The 27812-nt window shown below is 36.0% G+C and overlaps 1 protein-coding gene across 1 annotated transcript in view; it reads right to left on the minus strand.

Moving 5' to 3' along the window:
• The window catches only part of Cps1 (carbamoyl-phosphate synthase 1), a 121382-nt gene that overhangs the window by 77592 nt on the left and 15978 nt on the right, over positions 1–27812 (minus strand). Inside the window, exons 3-13 of the mRNA XM_046462888.2 lie at positions 25815–25959; positions 24811–24900; positions 22704–22760; positions 13216–13308; positions 10050–10139; positions 8080–8208; positions 7403–7509; positions 6430–6568; positions 5679–5756; positions 3526–3624; positions 2402–2497 (exon numbers count right to left, since the gene is read on the minus strand). Coding sequence (XP_046318844.1) covers positions 2402–2497; positions 3526–3624; positions 5679–5756; positions 6430–6568; positions 7403–7509; positions 8080–8208; positions 10050–10139; positions 13216–13308; positions 22704–22760; positions 24811–24900; positions 25815–25959 — 1123 coding nt within the window. The remainder of the gene's footprint in view (positions 1–2401; positions 2498–3525; positions 3625–5678; positions 5757–6429; positions 6569–7402; positions 7510–8079; positions 8209–10049; positions 10140–13215; positions 13309–22703; positions 22761–24810; positions 24901–25814; positions 25960–27812) is intronic.

The following is a 27812-nucleotide window of genomic DNA, read 5'->3' on the forward strand; positions in this document are numbered from 1 at the left end:
CAAAGCACACTATACAACTGTTCATACATATTATATAAAATGAAAATAACTATAGGGCAAAAAACATAAAAACAAAAACCATGTTTATGTTCATGAATGCATATGTGTGCACACCCTCATGTGTATGCATGAAGAAAGTATCTATAGCCCTATCCATTTCTTACATATGGAGGCCTTCAAAACAATTCTTCATTTAGGCTACTAAGAATGATATGTTTATAAATCTGGATGAGGGCAACAGTTAGCAAATTATTATGAAATATGGCCAGATGGTTCTTATTATTTCATGAGTTAGCATGTCAATTTTAGATTCTTCTAAAACATTAACAAAATATTCAGAAGTATAGAAATCATCCTTGAAAGCCCTACATACATACCTTAAGGGGAGGATCTGAATAAATATTAAGTATATTTTCTGCAACTTTAAATTCAAATAGTCCCTTGATGCATGTAATATACTTTTGATTAATTTATTTGATTTTTATACAAAGACCATGGGAGATATTTCTGCTTTTTAGGTGAAGAAATTAAGATTCAATGAGGTTAAATGGCTCACCAAAGGTCATGGCTGGAAAGTGGCAATACTAGGACTCTAATCCAATATTATGACTCAAGTCCTATGCCTTGTCTCAATATGAGTCACCCTTTAGGATTTTAAGAAATTGTTCAGAATGAGAGCATTATTAGTAACAGAAGGTTAGCATGATACATATAGATAAGCAAATACGTCTTGAATGTGGGTTGGAATTTAAATAATTGAATCTGAACTGAGAAAACATCATCACCAGGAGTTACAAAAAGTCTCTCTACTAAAGAAAAGTTCCACCCACAGAAGTATATTTAATTATTTTTCTGAATGTGCTTAACACAATGAATATGATTATTTTCATAAAATTATAAAAAAAATCTCACACATACATAAGTATTCATTCATTTTAAAACAAATAATTTTGAAATATTTTTAATTAATTTTATATCACTTTTTCTAATTTTTTTCTAATTTGGGTTATAATACATGTGCCATAAGATTTTAATGTTTTTAGTTTATAAATTGATCTCTAATAGCCTCCTAAATGATCATAACATGACAACTAAGAATTCCTATTCTTCAGCTACAGATAGATATGAAATACATAAAAATCCAAACTATAAGCTATTAAATTTTTATAAAACTCCCAAATAGCATAAAAATTGTAAACCATTTACAAGTCTTCTAAAGCTTGAACACACTCAGATTGTATTACAATCAATCTAAACCAGTGGACATCTTCTGATTATCTGTCTAATAAGAAATTAAATCATAATACAATGAAGCAAGGCATCTTTTTAAAAATATTAACAAAAAATATGTGCCTGTGCATATACATCCATGCATGCGTGGAGAAGAGTATAAAGAAATGAAAACAAATGGGAAGAAGAATAAGGTATTTGGGGCTATGTTCTCCCTCTCTTCAACAGACATCTATCAGAGGAAACTCAATGACTATAGAATAATAAGAAAAGAAAACAAGAAAAACTTTAGCCAACTGCTTTTCCATGCCTCCTGTCCTCTGCGGCAGACATCTCTGTGCTGTTTTCCACTGGCGGGTCCCTGGTGAACACCTCTACACTGCAAAGCCTGAGGCAAAGTCACGGAGAGCTCACATTGCCTGATTAGCACAAGATGCAGACCAAGTGGGGAAATAACACCAAAAAGGGGCCAAGTTTGCTCTCCAATAGAAATTCCTCAGATATATAATACAATTTCTCTAAAGAGGTATTTTACTGCAATCATGTTTAAAAATATTTCAAGAAAGTGAAGAAGTAAGGACACATGCTTCCCAACTTGGATATCAAATGCTCTTTTTCACTTGAAAATGCAGTCATACCAACCAGTTTTCCAAGTCACTGATGAGGAAATTGGGTCCCCTGGTGACATGTAAAACTTTCTAATACTTGAACAAAATACATTGTTGTCCTTGCTCTCCCAACTAGAGATTCCATTGTCTACCATAAAGGTGCCTGAAGCATCTTGCAGAGCATTTGAAGTATCCTAAAGCACAAAGGATGCCCATATTCCCTCTTTCACATGAAAGACAAATATATTTGCAACATTCACTGACTCAAAAGAAATAAGCAGCTTCTATAAACGTAGTTTTGTATGCTTTCACTATGAGTAAGCAATAACATAATTTTGGAAATCAATCTAACGTCCTTAATTGACAGGTATGCACATTTGAAAAAGTTAAAAATTTTGTTCATGAACAAATGTCTTTTAATATAGACATGTAAGTAAGTATAGTTAAGGAAAATAATTATAGCCACTTTGAAAAGAGGTAGTGTCATAAATCTAAATTGTAAAATACTAATTAGACTCATTAAAGAGAGCATATTAATTCTAGCAGAGCTCATGTTCTCTCACCTTCATGGCTTTTACAGCTTGAGATCCTGAATAATCAAATTCACCCGCCTGGCCAATGGACAGACCTCCAGACCCTAGGATAAGGACTTTGGAAACCTATAAACAACAGGATAAGGACATTAGTTTTATTACTAAATTATGAAAAGAAGGCATTTTCAAGAGTGAAAAAAACAAGCCATATTTTCTACTTTTATGTAATGGTTTTAAATATGATGCTTCAAAAAATATATGAAACATGAGGGAAAAGTTTAACAATTTAAACATCTCTCATTTGAATGAACTTCCCAAAGTTCATAAATATTTTTTTCACTTAAGTAAAAAATATTTGGGGGCTGGGGATATAGCTCAGTTGGTAGAGTGCTTGCCTCGCATGCACAATGCCCTAGGTTCAATTCCCAGGACCACCAAAAAAAAAAAAAAAAAAATTGGAAGAGGTTTTGTGAACACATATACATATCTAAAATATCTATACAAATATATTAATATACATAAATACACATCTATGTATATATGCATATATAATGTTTTTTAAAATACAAGTATATCCTTCTAAATTTTATATAATAATGATGTGGAGGAGATGTATATTTTAACTACAAAGAAAATTGTCATATTAATATATATTCAAATAAATAATTCTTATGCCTTACTAATCTTAATCCAGTTGCTATCTAGAAGTAAAACTATATTATTCAGTTTATGATACTGAACAATAATTTAATAGTTGAAAAAAAAAAGAGTTGTGTTAACTATAATGATTTCTGTAGTCTGACCTGTATCTCAGGCTTTACATAGTTCTATAATAGTTTGGGTAAAGAAAATTTATCAAAATACAAACTAAATTAACACTATTCATTATTAAATTATGTTATTCAAAATGTTATAACATTTGAAGAAGTAAATAGAAGTAAATTTTAATAGATATATTTTAAATCTAAACATGAAAAGTTCCAATGAATATCATCAAGAGCAAACCAAATAATTATTTGTGAAATTCTAAGTGAATACAATGTTACCAGTCATCTTTCATAAATACTAATGTCATTTCCACCATTTGCTTTAAAAAATCACATGATAGAGAAAATCCAAAATGCATAAACCAAAAGAAGCCCATTCATACAGACCTCAATTCGAGATGCAACTAGTGCTGGCTTTGGTAGAACTGATGTAATGGTGGTTCCTTTTCCCTTCTTTATCAGTGAGAAAAAGGAATCAAATAGGTACTAAAAAGAAATATAACCAACTGGTTAGAAACTTCAAAACATATATGCTTGCCAGTAAAATACAGGATGCTCTATTAAAGTTGAAATTCAGATAAGCAATAAATGATTTTCCTATGCAATATTTGGGGTTTTGTCATTGTTTTTGCTTTTTTGCCAATAACCAAATATCTACTGCCATAAAATTATATAAAATAAACACTTCTAACTGTTGCCTTCAAATCCTATGAAAATAAAGTTTTCAACAGACCATAAAGATTTCAGATAATGCCTTCTGAGAATATCAAGTTTTCAGCCTCTTAGCTGTAATTCATTTTCTTCTTCTAAATTAAATCCTAACTAGACCAAAAAAAATTAAAGTTATATCACTATGTACCCTAAAATAAAAAGCTGAGAATTTTCTTTTTTAAGTTTCTGTCAGCTCTAAAATAATCTCTAAAAATTAATCTTAAACTTTACCAATGAGTTTAATTCTCATTGTTTTAGTAGTGTTATGGTTTTGGTGAGGTGTTCCCTAAGAGTTCCTGGTGAGGTATCCCCTAAGAGCTCCTGCATTAATGCACGAATATTCCAAGGTGAGACGGTTAGATTATGAGAGCCATAACCTAACAGTTCATCCTAGTTTGAAAGGACTACTGGGGGAACAACTGTATTCAGGTGAGGAGTGACTGAGGAAGAACTGGGGGCATGTGCTAAGAGGGTATATCTTTCCTGTGGCCCCTCTCCTCTGCTTCCTGGCTGTTATAAATGGAGCGGTGCTCTTCCACCACACCCCTGAACCTCTACCACCATGATGTGCTGCCTCACCTTGAGTCCAGAGCAATGGAACTAGCCATCTATAAACTGACACCTCTGAAACCATGAGTCCCAAATAAAGTTTCCCTCCTCTAAGTTGTTCTTGTCAGGTATTTAGGTCCCAGCAAAGCTGACTAACACTAATAGATACAACGAATTTCAACAAAAATATTCATTTTACAATTATTTGGCAGGACCAAAAAAAGGATTAAATCATAGTGTATTTGATTGCCTACCATAATTGCAATGTTTCTAATCTGAAGTACTAACATAAGCTAACAATTTAAATTTTAATTTTCAAAAACTGCTTGTCATGTGTTACATGATATATGTAGCTGAATATTATTTATGAGCTTCATTATGAGTAGGTTAATATCATACTGATTTTGACTATTAAGAACCAATATTCTCCATAATATTAAAACAAGAATAAAATATAAATGTCTGAAAGGGCAATTCAGGGATGAGAGAGAGGACTTTATAGAGGGGAAATTGTTATTCTGCTCCTCATTTTACCTGGATGTCTTTTCTGAGGGTTTCTGCTGACAAAGAATTATCATCCTACCCACTACTGGAGGCCCCTGGGTGTGAGAGAGAAGAGTCACCTGACACTTCCCAGATTTCCCTCAGTGTCATTGTGAGCTCTTTTTTGTAAAGATGTGCTTGAACATTGAACCAAGAGCTCACATAAAAAAGTAAAAATATTTAGCTTGGAAGCAAAGCTCCTGCAAGCATTCCTTATGGTTCTTTTCCTAAGCCATCTGATCACATGAATGTGCATGCAGCCCTCTCTCGCCCTCCTCCCTGCCTGCCTTCTTTCTCCTGCTGCTGTTTATTCTCCCTTAGTGGCTACACAACCAGTTGCCATAGGGATTTTTTTGAAGTCACAGATGGGGGATTAAAATTTCATTTCAGTTATGAGAAGGAGTGAGCAAGAGGGAATTCATTTGCATAGTATAACAATTGTAAATTTCAGAACTAAATATATTAGAATGATAATGGGTTTAAATAAAAATAGCATCATAGTGTTGCTGCAGGTTTCTTAAGGGCTTTCCCACTTTAAATTTTAGAAAAGATTAAAATTGACTCCATGATATTCATGGAGAAATTTTAATACAAAATGTGTGTTACCAAAGCACCCTTGTTGAGAATGTCTGGCACCAAAATTATCTACGGTAATTATTTTGGTTTCTTGAATTTTCACATAAACACACCTCTGATTTATTTTAAGTATATTAATAGGCCCCATCTTTCTGACATACCTCAGTGTCTGTTGGCCCTGGGCTGACCTCTGGGTGGAACTGCACAGCAAAGAATGGTTTGCTCTCATGCATAATCCCCTAAAGGAATAAGAAACAGGAAAAAAATTCCTTCTGTAACAATAAATGTCAAGAGTGGCAATGTATTATTCAATAGACAATATTAAGTTCAAATTAAAAATTGAACCGAGTGCTTAATAACATTCTGATAAATACCAACACCATTAAATTAACCTGATTGGAGATTTTTAAGGACTGACATACCAAACCATTTCCATAAGAATAGAAAATGGGCCAAGGAAGACTCAACCAACTATGATTCCATAATTAAAAAAAAAAAAAACCTATAAATTTGATCCACAGCTTTTGGGGCCCCTCTGGGCTCTGTTCAAAATATACCCAAATTCTCATATTATCAGCAGTTTCTAAATTGTTTCTCCAAGGGTCTTCTCAAGGCTACTGCAGTGCTACAGAAGTGCCCAAGACTAGCCTGGACTGGTCCCAAACAGATTTGGACCAACTGCCCATAAACTATGAGTGTGTAAGATGCTGTTGAGTAAGAACACATGTACTGGATCTTCAGAGTCAACTGATGAGAAAATAAAAGAGAAATAACTTTCAAAAAGGAGACGGTTCTGGGAATAGTCTAGAAGAGTTCTTTCGCACACCAAAAATAGGGAAAAGGAGCATGCACCACAGGATTAACACCTGAATTTCTCATCACCCACTGAACAGGCTTATTGAGAGCACTTACCTCATTTGTTTGATCATTGACATTCACAAAAAGTGGCTTCCAGCCAGCCGGGAGGGCGTTGTCCAGAGCATAGCCATGATTCTGAGCAGTGATGAAAGCCTGCTTGTTTGTGATATTCAAAACAGGCTGATTCTGCCCTCTGGAGATCAAAGGAGAGAAGGAATAGGGACAAGGAAAAGAAAAGAGAATGCAAATGCATTAGTTGTGAAAAAGAAAAACCTTTTACAATTCAAAAGTTTCAATTGCTTAGTGAAAATCACTTTGTGAGAAAAGTCACAGATTGTTAATCCCAATAATTTTAGCAACAAAAATCAATTCGGTAAGCTTTGTTGTGTGTTAAATATCAGGTCTATTAAACTTCTATAATCGGTTTTAGAAAAGCTCTCATAACCAAAAGAGTTGCTCACTACCTGAACAGAAACAGAAAAATAGAAGCAACTGATTTTAAGTAATTTTAAAGCCCAAGGAGAGTTCTTGAGAGATACTGAGATAGGTGACTGATCAGACCTGAATCATTTTGAATTATACTTTCTGTGGAGGGTGGGCTGTTGGGGAGCACCTGGCATTGAATAAATTAGCATCATTTGAGGCAAAAAGTGAAACCAAGACATTCTGAAGATTTCTCGGTTATTAAGTCATACTAGCTTCATAAAGTATGATCAGTGATTTGAAATCAAGCTTAAAATCAGAACAATTTCCCTCGGAATACCATTTGATTGAATATTACAACCTCAATCTATGCCAAGAGAAGGAAAATGACTTTAAACTACAGCAAAGTTATCGTTAGAGAAGGCTGCCTTTCAGAAATGCAATAGAAATGGTACCATGTAGTCTGGTGACTGTGAACTGTGGAATAGGATGGTTGTCTATTGATTCTAAAGAAAAGGCAGGTGAGTTCTCTAAGTTTTTTATGTTTGGTTACAGTTAGTATTTCAGAACTGATTTGGCCAAAAACAAAATAAGACAGCCTTACCTGTTGGCCATAGACATCTTGTAGGATTTGGCCCCAGCAGCCAGTCCTGTTATTAAATTTCCTGTACTGATGCCAAACACTGGCTCCTTGCGATCACTTTCCAAAATCTAAACCAGGAAGAACTTTTATTAGCACAGTAGTAGCACAGGTTCCAAAAGAATGCTGTCACTGAAAGAATAAAAATGAAGCACCCCTTTTTTTTTCCTCTCTTAACAAGGTAGTTTCTCTCTTAACAAGGAAATAGTAACTAAATTAAAAAGATAGAATATAAAGAAGGACATGGTTGACAAATTGGTAGCATTAGAATTCAATAAGACATACTTGACATTCAGACCCAACTAAATCTAATTTAATATTTCTTTAGCAACTTGAAGGTCTTATAGGCCCCATGGTCATTGTAAGGAACATGAGTTGTCATTTTACAATCATAAGGAATAATACATGTGAAGATTGGATTCCACCTCTTTCAACTGCAGGACAAAAGCCCAAGGTTATTCTCCGTGAAGAAAAGCTGTGTTTCCTCTGGTATTCTCTCCTCATGGTTTGCCTGTATAATGTCTACATTGATATTGCCTGAGAGGTCCCAAATACAAGTATTAAAACATAACTGAATAAGTTCAAATTAGAAGACCCTCGCCTGACACACTAATATTCACCACCACCCAAGTTCACTGCACCTTTTTGACGTTCTGAATTAGTGGCTGTGCAAGAGCTGGGTTCCCAGGTCCTCCAGCAATCAAAAGTCCATCATACTCCATCTGGGTGAAATCATGATTCCAGGGAACTAAATGCACTTCAGCTCCTCGCTGGAAAAGAAACATAAGAGTGATGAATTTAATTACATTTCCGTTGCCAAACTCTAATCTTGATGGATCTTCTTTTGACTAGCCACTCCTTAAAGGGAAGGAAAATGTAGTATATAATTTAAACAAATACGGCTAAACAGAATGTTCTTTGTGTGACTCAGTGTGTTTTAGGTGGAATAAATGGAAGCAATGGTCAATGCAAAAAGGGAGAAAACACTTTTGAGGTTTTGACTCTGAAAAGATAGATAATGCACTTTCCTGTTCTTCATTTCAGGGTATGAAGGCTCCATGATTGGACTCCCAGGAGCACAGGTACCTTTACCAGCTAGAGTTGCAAACAAAGGTAAAACCATTTTTGGCAGAATTTTAGTTGCTCCATCTCTCTTCCCTTTTTCATTTATGCCTTTTTTTGTGTGACTTTTTTTTTTTTAAGATAGGGTCGTGCTAACTTACCTGGGGCCTCAAACTTGCAATCCTCCCTCCCAAGTTGTTGGGATTACACACTTGCAGCTCTGTACTAGGCCTGGGTGACAAAACTTTAATCAACTTACTTTCTTAGGGTTTTCTCATGTTATCTATGATATTTATATTCTGAGGAGAAAAATAGATCTTTTTGTTGTAATAATATATAGAAAGGTACATTTGAGGGTTTCCCTAAGCATTTCCTGAGAGAAGAATTTGAGAGAAATAAGCTTATCTGGAAGGATTTAAAAATAAATATCAATAGAATAGAGAGTAACTAACCCATGGGACACGCCAATTAGGTATACATTATCACCATGGACAATTGAGACTCAAGCTCTTTGGGGAACTCTGAGAGCCAGTGTGGAGTTCATCCATGGGGCAAAGGAGCCATATACTGACTCTCTGCTCATAGATTGTGGGATGCTCCAGGGAAATTTCTTATGCAGAAATTTCTTGACTGCCAGAAACCTTGAATCAACCAAAGAGATGTAAGAAGCTTGCAATTAGAAAATAGGTGACATGAATTAAAACGGGAAAATGAGAGTGGAATATGGATAGGCCACTCACAGCATCTGCTACTGAGAAATCCATGCAAATTTTGTTAATTAAACTGACAACAACCTGAAATCATGATTTGGATATTTCTGATATTCTCTAACTTCATAGGTGCACTGAAGGATCTCCAATATTCATGCTAATTTGGTATATGAGTGTGTGCATGTGTGTGAGAGATAAAGACAGAGAGACTATGCTTCTTAGAGAGGCATGGAAAGACACAGAGATATTGGGAAAGGAGAAGTGATCAGGAGAAATATCAAAAAAAAAAAGAAGGAACACTTTTACAAAAATTAAATTCTTCTTAATGATTTTCAAAGTTTAATTTTAATTGGTTACATAAGAGTTAATATAAAGCACTTTGAAAGTTTGTACTATACCAGAGCATAATTCCTGCAAATATATGGTGCATAATAAATGTAGGCCAATAGAGGAGATATCAGACTAAATTTGGCTTTCTAGTCATCTCTAAACTTCAATGAACATGAATGTGGCATGTGTCAGAATGTCAGTCAATAAATGATAAAAAAGAGTCATCATTCTTTTTTGAATTTTAGTGGCCCTGGAGAGTTTTTTTTTTTTTTTAATATTTATTTATTTTTTTAGTTCTCGGTGGAGAGTTTTTTTTTAACATAGCAGTCTATATCTTTAATTTGAACAAGGATAAATGTGCTATTTTATAGATCAAAGGCAACAAGAAAAGTGTTGATCCCTGACATTCTGAGAAAATACCCAAGCTTTCTCTGAAACACAGGAAATCAGCTGAACACTGACAACCAACATTACCTACCCTCACCCCGGAGATGGGATACATTACTTACCTTCACTAGCAGGCGGATGACATTGTTTTTGATCCCACAGTCTACAGCTACCACTTTTGTGGGGTTTCCTTTGCCATACACCTTGACATCCTGCCATTGTAAAAACCAGAATGTAAGAGGAAATCCCCAGCTATACGCATTAGTCAAACGCAACTGAAGTCACTGTGCACTGAGATTATAACTGATTGCTAACTACTAGAGAGTGACTAGAAGATAATCAGTTTGTAAGAAAGGCACAGCAAGTGCTATAGACTGTATCTTTTTATGAGAAAATAAAGTACTCTGCTATTTTATGTAACCTGTTGATTAGAGTAATAATAAAACTCCCTGAGAAATCAACGCTTCCATAGTTAAAACCATCTTTCCCTTGCTTTGCCCCATTAGCAATGGAATTTTCAAATATCATTGTCTGATTCAGCACTAAACAGATGAGGTGATAGATAAATCATGTTTTAAATACCACTTGATCCTAACTTGCAATAAAGATCAGATGGAGTAGAGCTGAATCACTATTCATTGGGCTTGTACAGTGAAGCCAGATGGTTAAAATCTGTATGAGAGCCACAGGAATTACTAAACTCATGTAGACCACTGGTCCTTTTAGGTTGCTGCAGAATCATTTGCATTTAAATGGTAGATTTCATAAAAGGATCCCAGAGCATATCATAATCATTACCTATGTCTTAAACACTGCTTGGAGGCAGATCGATTTTCAGAGGCATTTATCCAAGAAACAGTTCTCCAAACTCATAAAAGGGAAAAGCAAAGAAATGGAGAGAGGGAAGCCTGGAGGACTGAGTGGCCACACTGGTTCCAGCTTTGAGAGTTAGCCAGCACATTCTGAATTTAGGATGAGTTCAGAGTTTGCCAAAGGTTTTACATGAAAGGTACAATCTGAATATTTGAAAGAGCATTTCACTTTAGCTGAAATGTCTCTCCGCAAAGTTTATATGGAATGTGAAATTATAATCCTTATTAGACTGTACTTGAGGAGAAAATATAAGAAAAGGTTGTCATTGTATTATTTTTTCTCTTGCTAACTACTCTGGAGGAAAAAAATATATATATCTATATCTACATCTACATCTATATCTATATATAGATATAGATGTAGATGTAGATATAGATATAGATATAGATATAGATATAGATATATCCTAGTCCTTCCATGATCTTGGGAATTAATTCTGAAGTAATCCATGAATACAGGTAATCTCTCTCATAAGATAATTTGAAAAAGTACAGATTTATCCTTAACCTTAGCCTTCTGCTATAAAATAAAGCAATATTACCATCTAGTTGTAGCTATACCAAATTGCAATTACAAGACAATGAATTAAGTTACCAACACTTCCAAGGCTCATGTAATCAAACAAAACTCAGAAAACATATGTAATCTGAATCAAATGGGTGTTTTATCATAGCTGTAAGAAATTATTTAATTTCACTGGCATTAAGAAACAGGAACAACTTTCTCCACAATCTTTCCCTTGATTAAATATAAACATGCAGATATGCTCATATTTTGTTGATCTCTACATAAACTTGCTAGCATTAGCATGAGGATAATATGAGAACCCCCCTCATGTACCAAAATCTGCAGACATTCAAGTCCCTCACATAAAATATATAGTATTTGCATACAGGCTACACACATCATCCATTATACTTTAAATCATTTCTAAATTACTTAAATACGCCATTGGACTATATTATAGGTAATAATGGCAAGAAAAATAGTCTGTATGTTTTCAGTACAGACACAATTTTTTTCTTAGCATTTTCAATCCACACTTGGTGAAATCTACAGATATAGAGTTTGCAGATATAAAGGGGGACAACTATATACACTTTTCACATATAGTGACAGAAGTTATGTAAGACATCAAAACACTTGAATATGTGAATTTGCCTGACACATCTCTCTGGGAGAGATAGATCTATCATGTAGTACTTTCCAAACTTGTTTGACCACAGAATTTTTTTAAGGCAAACTTTTCTAGGCCTGTGTTCCTCACATTTGGAAAATGCCACACTAACCTAATTATTTGTTCCCTTGTCCATTTATGCTTTGCTCCAACATTATGCTGAATGAATTCCCCCATGGTTTCCAGTAATGAGAGTCAGTCAATGATATGAAACCCTCCAGATCTGGCCCCACTGCATTCCCACTCATCTTTGGCAAACTGTGAACTGACATGCACAAACCCTTTGGTTCAACCATATCAAACTACACTATCTGTTCAAACATGCCCAATGCTTCATCCCTCTCTGCCTCTCAGGGCCCATTCTTTCTGCCCTAAACACAGTTCTCTTGGTTCTCCATCTACCTGTGTCCATCAGCTCTCCGTATCTCCTAGAAAGCCTGAAATCTCTGCAGAGTCCTCTCTGATGCACCTGCACACTTTCAGTGCTGCTCTACGCATGCCCTTGTGGCATCTTGTGCACAATCCAAGGACCATATTTACAACTGGATCTATGTGTCATGATTTGGTTGTTCTCTTTTCCCACCAGACTCTTATGTTCCCCAGGGACAGAGACAGTAGGTAGCTCCTGGGATTCACTCATACCTGAATCTGTAGACACTCAACCAAAAACAACAGATGACTTTCTAAAATGTGTTTCTATACATACACTAAGCATATTTCAATTTGGGATGGCACAGTCAACATTGTGAGCATTAATTTTTTAACTCAGCTATAATCCAATAAATCTTCAATGTGAAGAAATATTTCCCTTGTACAAAATGACCCCAGCCTCTGATTATTGTGTCTGATTTCTATAAAGTCCTCTGGGATCTCTGACAGGTTACTAGCTCTGATTCCTTATCATTGCTATGACTATCTTTGGTAATTCACCTTTATTTGATGCTGTTAAAGGCTTAACCTGAGAAACAAGAAAAGGGGGAGAAGGAAGTTAAAATAAACGTTATCAGTCTCTAAATCATGGCATGAATGTTTCTATGAATCCTGTAGGTAAAACTTATTAATTTTAAATGCACTGATTTTGTAATATGTATTTTAGCTACTGAGGTACCTCTTAAACCCTCAACTCTTGCACTTCCGGAAGATGACTTCTGCCTCAATGAAGATTTTGATACTACAGAAGAATGTAGGTCTAAAGTGAATGAACCAAAATTATAAAATACAAAGGGAAAATCTCTCACCTTGGTTGAAACCTCAGCAATCAAATTCTGCTTATTTGGATCCACAAAATCCACAGGCTGACCTTCAAATTCAATTTTCCCAAGCATGGTACCCTATCAAATTAAAAACATTAGACAGTTAAAAGGAAGCAATCAGGAAGGTGCTGACAGGATAAACTCACAGGGACTTTGAACATCTGCTCCAAGATTTAGATGTCTTTATAACTACTTGTAGCCATCATCAGAAGATCTTCATCTTCTCAAATGGGAAAATGAAGCAATCATCACAAATATTTTGAGAAATACTCTGGCAAATTCAATTAGTTCTTTTAGGACTCAGATCATTTCCCAGATTGAGCAGAGTCAAAGGGAATCAGAATTTGGATGTTCAGATTCCAGGCTGATATAGATTGAAGTATTTAGTGTGCCTGAACTCCTTAGTGCATATGACTTAGAGACATTTTCTAGGAAGGGACAAAATGATCTGTTGAAAAGAAAATAAGTCATCTGAAAACTATAGAAGATTTAAAAGAATTGCTATATATTTTGATATCCAAACATAGTGAAATGCAACATAAATCATAGACTTCTAGAAGTTGCAATAAAATTATTCACTACTTTTTCATGTCCAGGTGTCTCTAAGAGCCTGAACTTTAAAGAGTATTTAATTCTCTTTTTAAGTTTTCACTAATCAGCTTTGCTGATTAAACATAGCTCCATTTCCCTCTTTTTATCAGCTGTATCTTAAGACTTATTTATTTGTTAGAAAGTCTACTTGGAACCACTTAGGAAAATAGCATTCTATATTTAGTTATAATGGTTTTTCTTTAAAAAAGAAATATATCCTTTCTTTCCCTTTTAAAATTATTCCTTGGAGAAGTCATTTGGTTAGTAAGGGTAGAAAATGGTAGCTCACTATGCAGGCATGATGGTTATTTTAGTGCTCTATTTAAAACCAGCCTTGATATCTGGGAAAATGAACCAAACACCATCTTTCATCTCCACAATGGATTGCTAAAGGTCATGGTGATCAGTACTTACTTTGGAAAACCAAGTTCCATAATCCCTTGATTATGTCTATGAATCCCTAATTTTGGTTTTTTTGTTGTTGTTGTTTTTTTTTTTTTTATTGTTGGTTGTTCAAAACATTACATAGTTCTTGATATATCATCTTTCACAATTTGCTTCAAGTGGGTTATGAACTCCCATTTTTAGCCCATATACAAATTGCAGAATCACATCAATTACACATCCATTGATTTACATATTGCCATACTAGTGACTGTCGTGTTCTGCTACCTTTCCTATCCTCTACTATCCCCCCTCCCCTCCCCTCCCCTCCCCTCTTCTCTCTCTACCCCCTCTACTGACCTTCATTTCTCCCCCTTGTATTATTTTTCCCTTTCCCCTCATTTCCTCTTGTATGTTCTTTTGTATAACCCTGAGGGTCTCCTTCCATTTCCATGCAATTTCCCTTTTCTCTCCCTTTCCCTCCCACCTCTCATCTCTGTTTAATGTTAATCTTCTTCTCATGCTATTTGTCCCTACTCTGTTCTTAGTTGCTCTCCTTATATCAAAGAAGACATTTGGCATTTGTTTTTTAGGGATTGGCTAGCTTCACTTAGCATAATCTGCTCTAATGCCATCCATTTCCCTGTAAATTCTATGATTTTGTCATTTTTTAATGCAGAGTAATACTCCATTGTGTATAAATGCCACATTTTTTTTGTCCATTCGTCTACTGAAGGGCATCTAGGTTGGTTCCACAGTCTTGCTGTTGTGAACTGTGCTGCTATGAACATCGATGTAGCAGTGTCCCTGTAGCATGCTCTTTTTAGGTCTTTAGGGAATAGACCAAGAAGGGGAATAGCTGGGTCAAATGGTGGCTCCATTCCCAGCTTTCCAAGAAATCTCCATACTGCTTTCCAAATTGGCTGCACCAATCTGCAGTCCCACCAGCAATGTACAAGTGTACCCTTTTCCCCACATCCTCGCCAGCACTTGTTGTTGTTTGACTTCATAATGGCTGCCAATCTTACTGGAGTGAGATGGTATCTTGGGGTGGTTTTGATTTGCATTTCTCTGACAGCTAGAGATGTTGAGCATTTTTTCATGTACTTGTTGATTGACTGTATGTCCTCCTCTGAGAAGAGTCTGTTCAGGTCCTTGGCCCATTTGTTGATTGGGTTGTTTGTTCTCTTATTGTGTAATTTTTTGAGTTCTTTGTATACTCTGGATATTAGGGCTCTATCTGAAGTGTGAGGAGTAAAGATTTGTTCCCAGGGTGTAGGCTCCCTATTTACCTCTCTTATTGTTTCTTTTGCTGAGAAAAAACTTTTTAGTTTGAGTAAGTCCCATTTGTTGATTCTAGTTATTAACTTTTGTGCTATGGGTGTCCTATTGAGGAATTTGGAGCCCGACCCCACCGAATGTAGGTCGTAGCCAACTTTTTCTTCTATCAGACGGCGTGTCTCTGATTTGATATCCAGCTCCTTGATCCATTTTGAATTCACTTTTGTGCATGGCGAGAGAAAGGGATTCAGTTTCATTTTGTTGCATATGGATTTCCAGTTTTCCCAGCACCATTTGTTGAAGATGCTATCCTTCCTCCATTGCATGCTTTTAGCCCCTTTATCAAATATAAGATAGTTGTACTTCTGTGGATTGGTTTCTGTGTCCTCTATTCTGTACCATTGGTCCACCCGCCTGTTTTGGTACCAGTACCATGCTGTTTTTGTTACTATTGCTCTGTAGTATAGTTTGAAGTCTGGTATCGCTATACCGCCTGATTCACACTTCCTGCTTAGCATTGTTTTTGCTATTCTGGGTCTTTTATTTTTCCATATGAATTTCATGATTGCTTTCTCTATTTCTACAAGAAATGCTGTTGGGATTTTGATTGGCATTGCATTAAACCTATAGAGAACTTTTGGTAATATCGCCATTTTGATGATGTTAGTTCTGCCTATCCATGAACAGGGTATATTTTTCCATCTTCTAAGATCTTCTTCTATTTCTCTCTTTAGGGTTCTGTAGTTTTCATTGTATAAGTCTTTCACCTCTTTTGTTAGGTTGATTCCCAAGTATTTTATTTTTTTTGAAGATATTGTGAATGGAGTGGTTGTCCTCATTTCCATTTCAGAGGATTTGTCGCTGATATACAGGAATGCCTTTGATTTATGTGTGTTGATTTTATATCCTGCCACTTTGCTGAATTCATTTATTAGCTCTAATAGTTTCTTTGTAGAGCCTTTTGGGTCTGCTAGGTATAGAATCATATCATCTGCAAATAGTGATAATTTAAGTTCTTCTTTTCCTATTTTTATGCCTTTAATTTCTTTTGTCTGTCTAATTGCTCTGGCCAGCGTTTCGAGAACTATGTTGAACAGAAGTGGTGAAAGAGGGCATCCCTGTCTTGTTCCAGATTTTAGAGGGAATGCCTTCAATTTTTCTCCATTCAGAATGATGCTAGCCTGAGGCTTAACATAGATTGCTTTTACAATATTGAGGTATGTTCCTATTATCCTTAGTTTTTCTAGAGTTTTGAACATAAAGGGATGCTGTAGTTTGTAGAATGCTTTTTCCGCATCTATCGAGATGATCATATGGTTCTTATTTTTAAGTCTATTGATGTGGTGAATAACATTTATTGATTTCCGTATATTGAACCAGCCTTGCATCCCAGGGATGAATCCTACTTGATCATGGTGCACAATTTTTTTGATATGTTTTTGTATCCAATTCGCCAGAATTTTATTGAGGATTTTTGCATCTAGGTTCATTAGAGATATTGGTCTGAAGTTTTCTTTATTTGAAGTGTCTTTGTCTGGTTTAGGTATCAGGGTGATGTTGGCCTCATAGAATGAATTTGGAAGTTCTCCCTCTTTTTCTATTTCCTGAAGTAGCTTGAAAAGTATTTGTATTAGTTCCTCTTTAAAGGTTTTGTAAAATTCTGCTGTATACCCATCCGGTCCTGGGCTTATCTTAGTTGGTAGTCTTTTGATGGTTTCTTCTATTTCCTCAATTGATATTGGTCTGTTTAGGTTGTCTATATCCTCCTGACTCAATCTGGGCAGATCATATGACTTAAGAAATTTATCTATGCCTTCACTATCTTCTAATTTATTGGAGTATAAGAATTCAAAATAATTTTTGATTATCTTCTGTATTTCTGAAGTGTCTGTTGTGATATTGCCTTTTTCATCCCGTATGCTAGTAATTTGAGTTCTCTCTCTTCTTCTCTTCGCTAGCATGGCTAAGGGTCTGTCGATTTTGTTTATTTTTTCAAAGAACCAACTTTTAGTTTTGTCAATTTTTTCAATTGTTTCTTTTGTTTCGATTTCATTAATTTCAGCTCTGATTTTAATTATTTCTTGCCTTCTACTTCTTTTGCTGTTGTTTTGCTCTTCTTTTTCTAGGATTTTGAGATGAAGTATGAGATCATTTATTTGTTGGTTTTTTCTTTTTTTAAGGAATGAACTCCAAGCAATGAATTTTACTCTTAGAACTGCTTTCAATGTGTCCCATAGATTCCGATATGTTGTGTCTGTGTTTTCATTAATCTCTAAGAATTTTTTAATTTCCTCCTTGATATCTTCTATAACCCATTGATCATTCAGTAACCTATTGTTCATTCTCCAAGTGATGTATGCTTTTTCCTTCCTTCTTTTATCGTTGATTTTCAGTTTCATTCCATTATGATCAGATAAGATGCATGGTATTATCTCTACTCCTTTATATTGTCTAAGAGTTGCCCTGTGACATAAAATATGATCTATTTTTGAGAAGGATCCATGTGCTGCTGAGAAAAAAGTGTAACTGCTTGATGTTGGGTGGTATATTCTATATATGTCAATTAAGTCTAGGTTATTAATTGTGTTATTGATTTCTATAGTTTCCTTGTTCAACTTTTGTTTGGAAGATCTGTCCAGTGGCGAGAGAGGTGTGTTGAAGTCTCCCATGATTATTGTATGGTGGTCTATTAGACTCTTGAACTTGAGAAGAGTTTGTTTGATGAACATAGCTGCACCATTGTTTGGGGCATATATATTTATGATTGTTATGTCTTGTTGGTGTATGGTTCCCTTAAGCAGTATGTAGTGTCCCTCTTTATCCCTTTTGATTAACTTTGGCTTGAAATCTATTTTATTTGATATGAGTATGGACACTCCTGCTTGTTTCTGAAGTCCATATGAGTGATATGATTTTTCCCAACCTTTCACCTTCAGCCTATGTATGTCTTTTCCTATCAAATGCGTCTCCTGTAGGCAGCATATTGTTGGGTCTTGTTTTGTGATCCATTCTACTAGCCTGTGTCTCTTAATTGGTGAGTTTAAGCCATTAACATTTAGGGTTGTTATTGAGATATGGGTTGTTGTTCCAGCCATATTTGTTTATTTATGTTACTAAACATGGTTTGTTTTCCTCTTTGATTATTTTTCCCCCCTTTACTGTCCTACCTCCCACTGTTGGTTTTCATTGTTATTTTCCATTTCCTCTTCCTGTAATGTTTTGCCGAGGATGTTTTGAAGAGATGGTTTTCTAGCTGCATATTCTTTTAACTTTTGTTTGTCGTGGAAGGTTTTAATTTCATCTTCCATCCTGAAGCTTAATTTCGCTGGATACACAATTCTTGGTTGGAACCCATTTTCTTTCAGTGTTTGAAATATGTTATTCCAGGATCTTCTAGCTTTCAGAGTCTGTGTTGAAAGATCAGCTGTTATCCTGATTGGCTTACCCCTAAATGTAATCTGCTTCCTTTCTCTTGTAGCTTTTAAAATTCTCTCCTTATTCTGTATGTTGGGCATCTTCATTATAATGTGTCTAGGTGTGGATCTCTTATAATTTTGCACATTCGGCGTCCTGTAGGCTTCTAGAATTTGGGATTCTGTCTCATTCTTCAAGTCTGGGAAGTTTTCTCGTATTATTTCGTTGACTAGATTGCTCATTCCTTTGGTATGGAGTTCTATACCTTCCTGTATCCCAATGACTCTTAAGTTTGGTCTCTTAATGTTATCCCATATTTCTTGGATGTTCTGCTCATGGTTTCTTAACAGTCTTGCTGAGCTGTCTATGTTCTTTTCAAGTTGAAATACTTTGTCTTCATTGTCTGATGTTCTATCTTCTAAGTGTTCTACTTTGCTGGTAGTATTCTCAATTGAGTTTTTAAGTTGGTTTATTGCTTCCTGCATTTCTAGGATTTCTGTTTTTTTGTTTTTTATAACCTCTATCTCCCTGTATAGTTGATCCTTTGCTTCCTGGATTTGTTTGTGTAATTCATTGTCGAAGTGATCTTTCATTGTCTGATTTTGCTGTCTAATGTCTTCCTTGATACTCCAGATCATCTGAAGCATATATATCCTGAATTCTTTATCTGACATTCCATCTGCTGCAGCTGTTACCTCTTCTAAAGTTGAGTTGACCTGCATTGCTTGTAGTCCTTTCTTTCCTTGTCTTTTCATACTGCTTGTGTTTCTTTCTTCTTGGTGAAACTGTTGTGTTTTTGAAATTTCCCCCCCCCCCTATATATTTATATTGCTCTTGTATAGTTGAAAAGTCTCCCTTGCAGGTGCGGGCGGGGGCTCTGCTCTGCCCCTCCTCCAATTGGTGTGAGGTGTCTACCACGCCCGCGGACCCCTGGGCCTGGTCCTCCTGTCCTGTCGCAGGTCTGCCTACTTTGCAGGTGGGGGCGAAGGCTCTGCCCTGCCCCTCCTACCACGCCCGGGGACCGCTAGGCCTGATCTGCAGGTTGGCCGCCGGTCTGCCCCCCTTGCGGGCACGGGTGTCAGTTCCACTCCACCCCCACTCCAATTGGGGTCACTTGACCACCACACAGGCGGGCCGCTGGGCCTGATCTGGGCACGGGCGAAGGCTCTGCTCTGCCCCTACTCCAGTTGGGGTGAAGGGTGTACCACGCTGGCAGGCCGTTGGGCCTGATCCGCTGTTCTGTCGCAGGTCTGCTTACCTTGCCGGCGCAGGCGGGGGCTCTGCCCTGCCCCTCCTACCACGCCTGCAGACAGCTGGGCCTGATCTGCAGGTTGGTTGCAGGTCTGCCTACCTTGCAGGTGCGGGCGGCGGCCCTGCTCCTCCCCTCTGACTCGAAGACAAAGCGAGAGAGACTCGGGTGTCTGTGACTCACCCTCCCTACCAGGGGACCAACTGTTTCCGTCGCCGCTGGCACCGATGAAGTTCCCTCCTCGGCCGTTCTCCGACGACATCAGATCTCTGCCATGCTGGCATCCCCTGTTCTATGGCTGAATCCCATTTTCTTCTCTTCCAATAGGCGGAGCTGTGCCCTCTGATCTGAGCTTCTGCCCTCTATGTGCTGACAGAAATCCGTGTATGGTGGCTCCTGCTAATATGGATTCCGCTGGGAAGGAATTCTGTTGGCGGAACTCTGATGATGTCACCTCTTTGCTATGGCGGGCCCCAGGCTCCTTGCCAGAGTGTCCGAAGGGAGGGGTGGGACTGGTCTGTCTCTGGTTGGTTTCAGCTCCTGGTTCGCTATTTCATGAAGGCTTGGCGAGAGACCTCTTCCTAGAGTCCCTGCACCGCTCCTGCTGTGCTGCGCCTCAGAGGCTATCCACCCTGACGCAGGGGCCGTGTGCAGGCAGCCGACAGTCGCCGAGTCGCACGGCCAGCGGCTGGCAGGTCTGGACCTCTGCGCTGCGTGGCGGAGATTCACTCGTCTAGCGCAAACTGTCACCTCCAAAAATCCTACCAATTCCCGGCCAGTCTCTCTTTAGTGGAATTTTGCTAGGAGTTTCTCAGCAGGTCGAATCTAAGCGTATCCATGCGTCTCTCTGACCCCGTTGTTGAGGAGGTACTCTGAATCCCTAATTTTGAAATTTCATTTTCTCCTTTTTCAAAAAGGATGTTGATGAAATATGATCTTACTTTCCAACCTGAGATTAATATATATATTTTAATATATATTTTAATTGTGATCCACTGTTACTCATAAACAGGCAATACTACTATTTTATCTGTGCTACTCTTTTCAGTCAAAATTTTAAAAAAACAAATTGCCTGTGGTGAAATAGAAGTTTGTCTTAACCTCACACATCACACAAGAGACACAAAGTGATCTTCTAAAGAGTTTTACCCAATCAATAGGGCTAACTATACTCTATTCAACCTGCCAATTCTGCAGCCTGAATTGAATTCCCCAATTTTATTCCCTTTTCATCCTAGAAGCCTCATCATTGTTTACTGCTCCCACACATTATAGGCTAAGAAAACATGAGAATTTACCTGGAATATATAATTTCACTGGTGTCTATTCCCAGGAAAAACATGGTGGAGGTAATAAAATCAGAACTAAAATAGAATGACTGCATAAACTCTCACTGTCTTCCTTCTGGTCATGGAAATGTAGCCATGTTCTTATTTTCAAACCTGTTTTTTCTTTCTGCTTGTGGATAGCCTGTGTCAATATGCAGTTGAATTTTAGTATGTGCAACAGATTGGTTCCAAGACCCAGTGGATTCTGTGTGTGATCTATGAACATCCTCCCATATACTTTAAATCATTTTTAAATTATGTATAATACCTAGTGCTATGCAAGTAGATGTTATATTGAATTACTTAGGAAAAACTTGAAAAAAATATGTTCAGGTTCAGTACAAACATTTTTTCCCAATTGGCTGAATCCATAGATGCATAACCCATGGATACAGAGGACCAACTAGCCATATATTCTTACAAAGGATCCACAAAAATTTTCTTGAAGAATCTGTTTCACACATTTACTCTTAAATTGTGTTGTTTTTAAATAACATTCAATAAGAAAATTTTGGTTGCATTTAGGGAATCTAGTCAACATTAATGAGGGAATATTTTTCTCTGGTTTGGAATATGAAGGATTCATGTAGGATCAATCTCTTACAGCAAGAAGAAGCAAGCAGATGGCAATGAGACCTTCTCAGATCTTGGTGTCACTGCAATCAGACAAAATAGCAAAAGCCAACCTTTCCTTTTACCACTTGATCAACAATATAGTCTCAAGAAAGGCTACATAATTAAGGTAATCCATGCAGGGTTTCTTTGGCATACCCATGAAATACTACTCACTAATTTCACAGATAATTCTTCAAAGGGAACTAAATAAAGATCAGCACCAATGCCACATACTTTCTGATTTGTATTCTCAAGTTTGTAGGTACTAAGTTTAGGCAAAATTATCATGGCCTTAGTTCCATTCTCCACTTGCTTTACCAAAGTCCTGTCATGTGAGCTGAATTACAAATGCCTTGTCTTTAGTGTAAACAACACATAGTGGTAACCCCATAAACTCCTGCCAGGTGAATTAATCCCAAATCCAACCAGTTACAAAAATGCCAATTAATTTTCAGCCTTGAAAATTACATTTAAAATAGGAAAGCAAAATAACAGAGACTCAAATAGTAGAAGCTGGCCAGATTTGTTCCTTTCCACATTAATAGGTCTCTCAGACACTGGGAGGAAAGTATGTGAAGAAACATAGATTTGGCTAAAGATGATGATCGTACCTTATCCCGAATTATTTTAGTCAGCATTCTTGTATCCACTCCATAAATTGCAGGAACCTATAAAAAAAATCATAGTGACAGTGAAATTGGAGGAAATTAGATTCAGCATATTGTTTTCAAGTTACAAACTTAGCCTCATCTATCTTCCTGAGCAGTAAATAATTTCCCCACTCCTTCTTTTCTTTGACCCAGGGTGACTGTGTTGTCAGAATACGGTAAATTGCTGCTCCATTTGGGCATGGGACTCTTACTTTCTGGGCCCTTCCTCAGAGTAAGAAATGAGAAATTCTGAACATCAATCTTCTGCTACAGTTTTGTTACCTTTAACCTAGGATGTTTTATATGTATACACACACACACACACACTTATATATATGTATATGTAAGTATATATATCTCTCATACAATATTTTCATCATATATATGCATGTATATATACACACATATACTTATTTATTTTTTTTAAATTGGATATATTTGAGTACAAACACATAAAGTTTAATATACATATATATTTTGTATGTACAAATATATTCAAAAATATGTATTTTAAGATAACAGAATCAGTGAACTTCATAGGCAATAATATGCAAATCTTTGATTTGAGCCAAACATTCCTGGCTCACAGTAAGTTCTCAATACATTTTTCTGAAGGACTCTGTTTAGTAGCCATGCTGCACTAACATATGCCCCATTCAGGCAATGCTTCCATTGGTTTTAGTTTCTTCGGCTAGGTTGGATAGAGACAGATGTAATATATATAATGAAAAAGCAATGGATTGGGAATTATGACCTGTGCAGATTGTGTAATCATCCCATACAATAGTTTCACCATCTTTAATCCTTATAAGTATAAACATATTCCCACTGAATATCTTTCCATAAATTCCAATTTGTTTTCTTCTACCAATTATCTAAGAGATGCTTAAACAAAATGCTTATCCTCCTCTGATAACAGAAGGGGTGAACTGATTATTATCTTAGAACCTTGTCTACTTTATGTATCTGTGATCATAGAAGATTAAAAGCACATTTTTTAAAAACTAACAAACCGTGGGTTAGATTTATGCTAAAAATATTAGTTCTGATATGGAGATGTTATAAAATCAGTTGTGCTGAATAACACAAAGAAAACACTAAAAGAGAATATCCAAAATTACCATTATAGAAATTAGCTGTCTAAAAAATGAAGATAGATTCAGAAAAGAGTTGAGAAGAAAACAGCAGTGGCCCACAATATCATACAGATGTCTTCTCCCTTTTAAAAAGGAATAAGGTCTCAGAGATTGAGGTTTTTAGTTTGTCGGAAAGAGGCAGCATTTAGCACCAGTATTTAGACACTTATTGGAGAGGCAGAGTTTTCTTGGAATAGTACTCTATCAATGACAGGCCCAGCAGCAGTTCAACAAAAAACAGGAATTATAACACTAGAGGTGAAGCTAAATATAGTTAAGTCCTCTAATGAATGTGAAGTGAAGTACTTCCAACTTCAAACAAAGTAAATCCTCCTATTCGATTAGAAATTAATATTTAAGGTATAGAAAATATAATGTAATGTTTTATTATATTTTTCCTATATTACTCAAATGAGATTATATCCAGTTATATGTCATATTGTTTAAAACCCAAAGATACTTGATGAGAATCTTAGTTTATACACACAAGAATTAAAGGTGATAAAAGTATTGTATGGAATGATTACATGACCTGCACATCCAGTTAATCCATAGAGCTGGTATGAGAACCCATGAAGCAAATTCGTGACTAGATCCTAGATAAAAGGGTGGGAAGAACTTAGATTGCTCAACAGTATAGAAAATTAAAAAATTTCCCCATCGCTTTCCCTAATGAGAAATGCTACCAGGCATTCATGGGCGCCACCTAGTGGATAAACTGAAAAAAACTGGTCCTAGGCCAGGAGGAGGAAGAGTCCAGTTTAACCTGTTTGTAGTAAAGAAAAGGAATCACTCTCTGAAATAAAAAGATCCCAGACTTTACAAACTCCCTCATATATTTGGCCCCTTCAGATCTGCATACACCTTCCCAACTTTCCTTATATTCACTAGAAACCCAGAGGTGATTCTGGGCACCCCAGCAGCTTTCTCACCTTTTCTTCATGTAGCCATTGCCCTAGACTCTTGGTAGCTAGCCAGTGATTGTACTCATTACTATAATTCAGCACCAGCAAACCAGCAACCTAAAAAGACAGAAATCCTTTTAAAATGGTGACTACAGAACTTTATCCAACTCTTGTGATTCTTCTTGAGGATCACTTTACATGTTTAAAGAAAAGCTTTACTCTCTCCACCAAACGAGACTTAAAATGTTATAGACATAGAGCAAAAAGGGTTCTCTATACTTTGATTTTCAAATATATAATTGTTTCCTTAATTATCATGCAGGAGAGAAGATTTACTTTGCTTGCCAAATCCAGAAACTCAGCTAGTACACTGTATTCTTTTCCTGTTAGACTCATCAATAATCTAATTCATTTTTACCTGTTTAATGCACATGAAAAATAAAGTAATTTCTTAATCTACATATAAAGGAGACTGTGACATTTGGGGAAATTGTGATAAATGAGCTAAACTAAATGATAAATCCAAATCATTCCAAAATAGAGTGGTGAAAAAGTGGTAAATTTGAAAAGTAAATTTTTTGAATTGTTTTTATAACCTATATTCCTAAGATATTACCCCAAATTCCTTCACTAGAAGTTACTAATGCACTTACTTTTAAACTGTCATATATTATTCATCCCTCAAAGGAATAAAATTAGATGAAAAATAAAATAGGTAATAGAGCACTGATTATCAGAGTCCTTTTAAAAGACAATTCTTCATCAATCATATAGCATAGTTGTTATTTGGACTTTTAACAACATTTTCTCAGATTAAGCTGTTTTTCCAAGGCATTAAAATCTAAAGTGGCCTGAAAAATAAAACTCAAAATAATGTCATTAAAGATTATTCTCATTTATTTAGGAATGAGGTTGAGTACATGAATTTATTTTGTGTAATGTTGAGGGAGAAACTGCCCATCCTAGATTCTTCAAAATGTCACTACACTGCTACACATTGAGACTGTTTAAGTAGTCATCAGTAATACTACCTTGATTCCATCAGACTCCAAATATTTGCTAAGTCCCAGTTCATCCAGTGCAGTAGTATCTGGGGCTCCACCATTTCCAATAATAGGGTTGGCCATTGTTAGAATCTGTCCCTTGTAGGCAGGGTCCGTTAGGGCTTCAGGGTACCTGGGTAAACATGCAAAAACATTATCAACAACAACAAATATGTGTATATCTACCAAAATTACAATTTACATATATACTCTGAATTAGTTAATCTTTAAAAATTGAAGAATGGGAGATTAAAATTCTACAGCCTGTCTCAAGAATTTAGCAAACCTGGGGAAATTTTGTGATAATATCAAATTAGTATATGGTACAATTAATATGAAAAGAAAATCTGTTAAGTACTACCACATATTCTCATATAATTTTATTCCATAAAGTTTTTAAAGTGTTTGAATTCTTGTTAAAAATCATTTATAACATTTTTATTTTAAAACTATCGCTGCCTTGTTTAAAGTTTGCAAATAATCTGAAGATTTCCATAGCCTATGGAATGCACAAGGCCCTGGGTTTGATTCCCAGTACCACATCAAAAAAAAAAAAAAAGTTAATTTACATGAAAGAAGAACTCAATAACATTAAATTTTTAAAATATTTTAGTTTTAGAAAGAAATATACAAAGATAGCAGTTTTATCAACTTAGGAAAAATATTCAATCTCACAAAACCTAACCTAAAGCATTTCTGACCTCTGAATTAAAATATCCCATGCAACTATTTTAAAGTACTGATTTAGAATTAGGGATGCAGGAAGCTTATATTTTAAAGTTGGGGGCTAAGAATATACAGATATATTCCTGATATGTTATCTATAAGAAGCATCATGAATAAGAAACATCCATCCCTTCAACAACAATATTGCAATTGAGTTTCTTCTCTACCCTGTTACATTTTCTCTTTCTGAAGACTGAGTTAAGACAAATCTTTCTTGTGGATTTCTACTGAAAGTGAATTTACGTGCTGAGGGGCACAGAATCGACAACCTTGAAACTAATAAAATTCCGCTCAGGCAGTAGTCAACATAAATTCTTCAATCCCATTCAAACTAACTCCTACCAGAGCTAACTTTGTCAACAGAACCCTCTGTCTTTCAGCTCGGTGATCCCTAGGGTGACTCAAATGTTGTGGTATTAGCCACCATCTGCTAATTTTTTGAATGCCTCTCACCTGTCAGGAACTGATACTTTTTAACCAAGACTTACACACAATATAAATGTATTTCTTGAAGATGAAAAACAAAATAACCCCTTTAATTATCAACCACATTACTGAGTGGGCCATGTCAAGAATGAAAGCTGCATTTCTCAAAGGAAAATAGGATCCGTGAACTAATCTGATAAATGAATGCATTTTTCTACATCACAAAAAAATGTTTAATTAATTTGACTTTTACTTCCCTTTCTGTATTTCTATAAAAGAACTAACTGACCATTCCCTTTAAATATACACTTACAGTATTCTCTAGTAAATGAATAAATATGGCTTGTTCCAGAGAACTGCAGTGTTGGAAGCAAATTAATCCATCAGGTCCTGTTTGACTTTTGTGATGTGACAAGATTTATTACCCGTAATCTATCACCAAGAAGAAAACTCTAGTGCCCTCCATCATTCTGATCTATATTAAACAGTTGTTTGTTGGCAGGTATATTAACACAGCTAGTAATTAGTGCTGTCGAAAAGCTTAAATAATTGCCTGGTGAAGCAAAACTTTGCAAACAGGTTTCATACACTGTAATTTAATGTTCTCACCAGTGGAAGCATTTTTAAAAAACCATCTAATATTCTTCATTTCACACAGAGAGGCAAGAGGTTTTTAAAAAATGTACATTAATAACATGATGGCTGTTGGGTCAATCAATATCTTCAGTTAACCAAATGCCCCCATGTCTTTATGAGGCTAACTTGAACTTCCCTTAAAAAAATTAATCAAATGTTTCATAGAAGGTCATTTGGTTGAATTTTCTAATGGAAACC

Source organism: Marmota monax, unplaced genomic scaffold, assembly GCF_021218885.2.
Source record: "Marmota monax isolate L192 unplaced genomic scaffold, Marmota_monax_Labrador192_F-V1.1 WCK01_AAM20220418_F8-fsc00136, whole genome shotgun sequence".
Taxonomy (NCBI): domain Eukaryota; kingdom Metazoa; phylum Chordata; class Mammalia; order Rodentia; family Sciuridae; genus Marmota; species Marmota monax.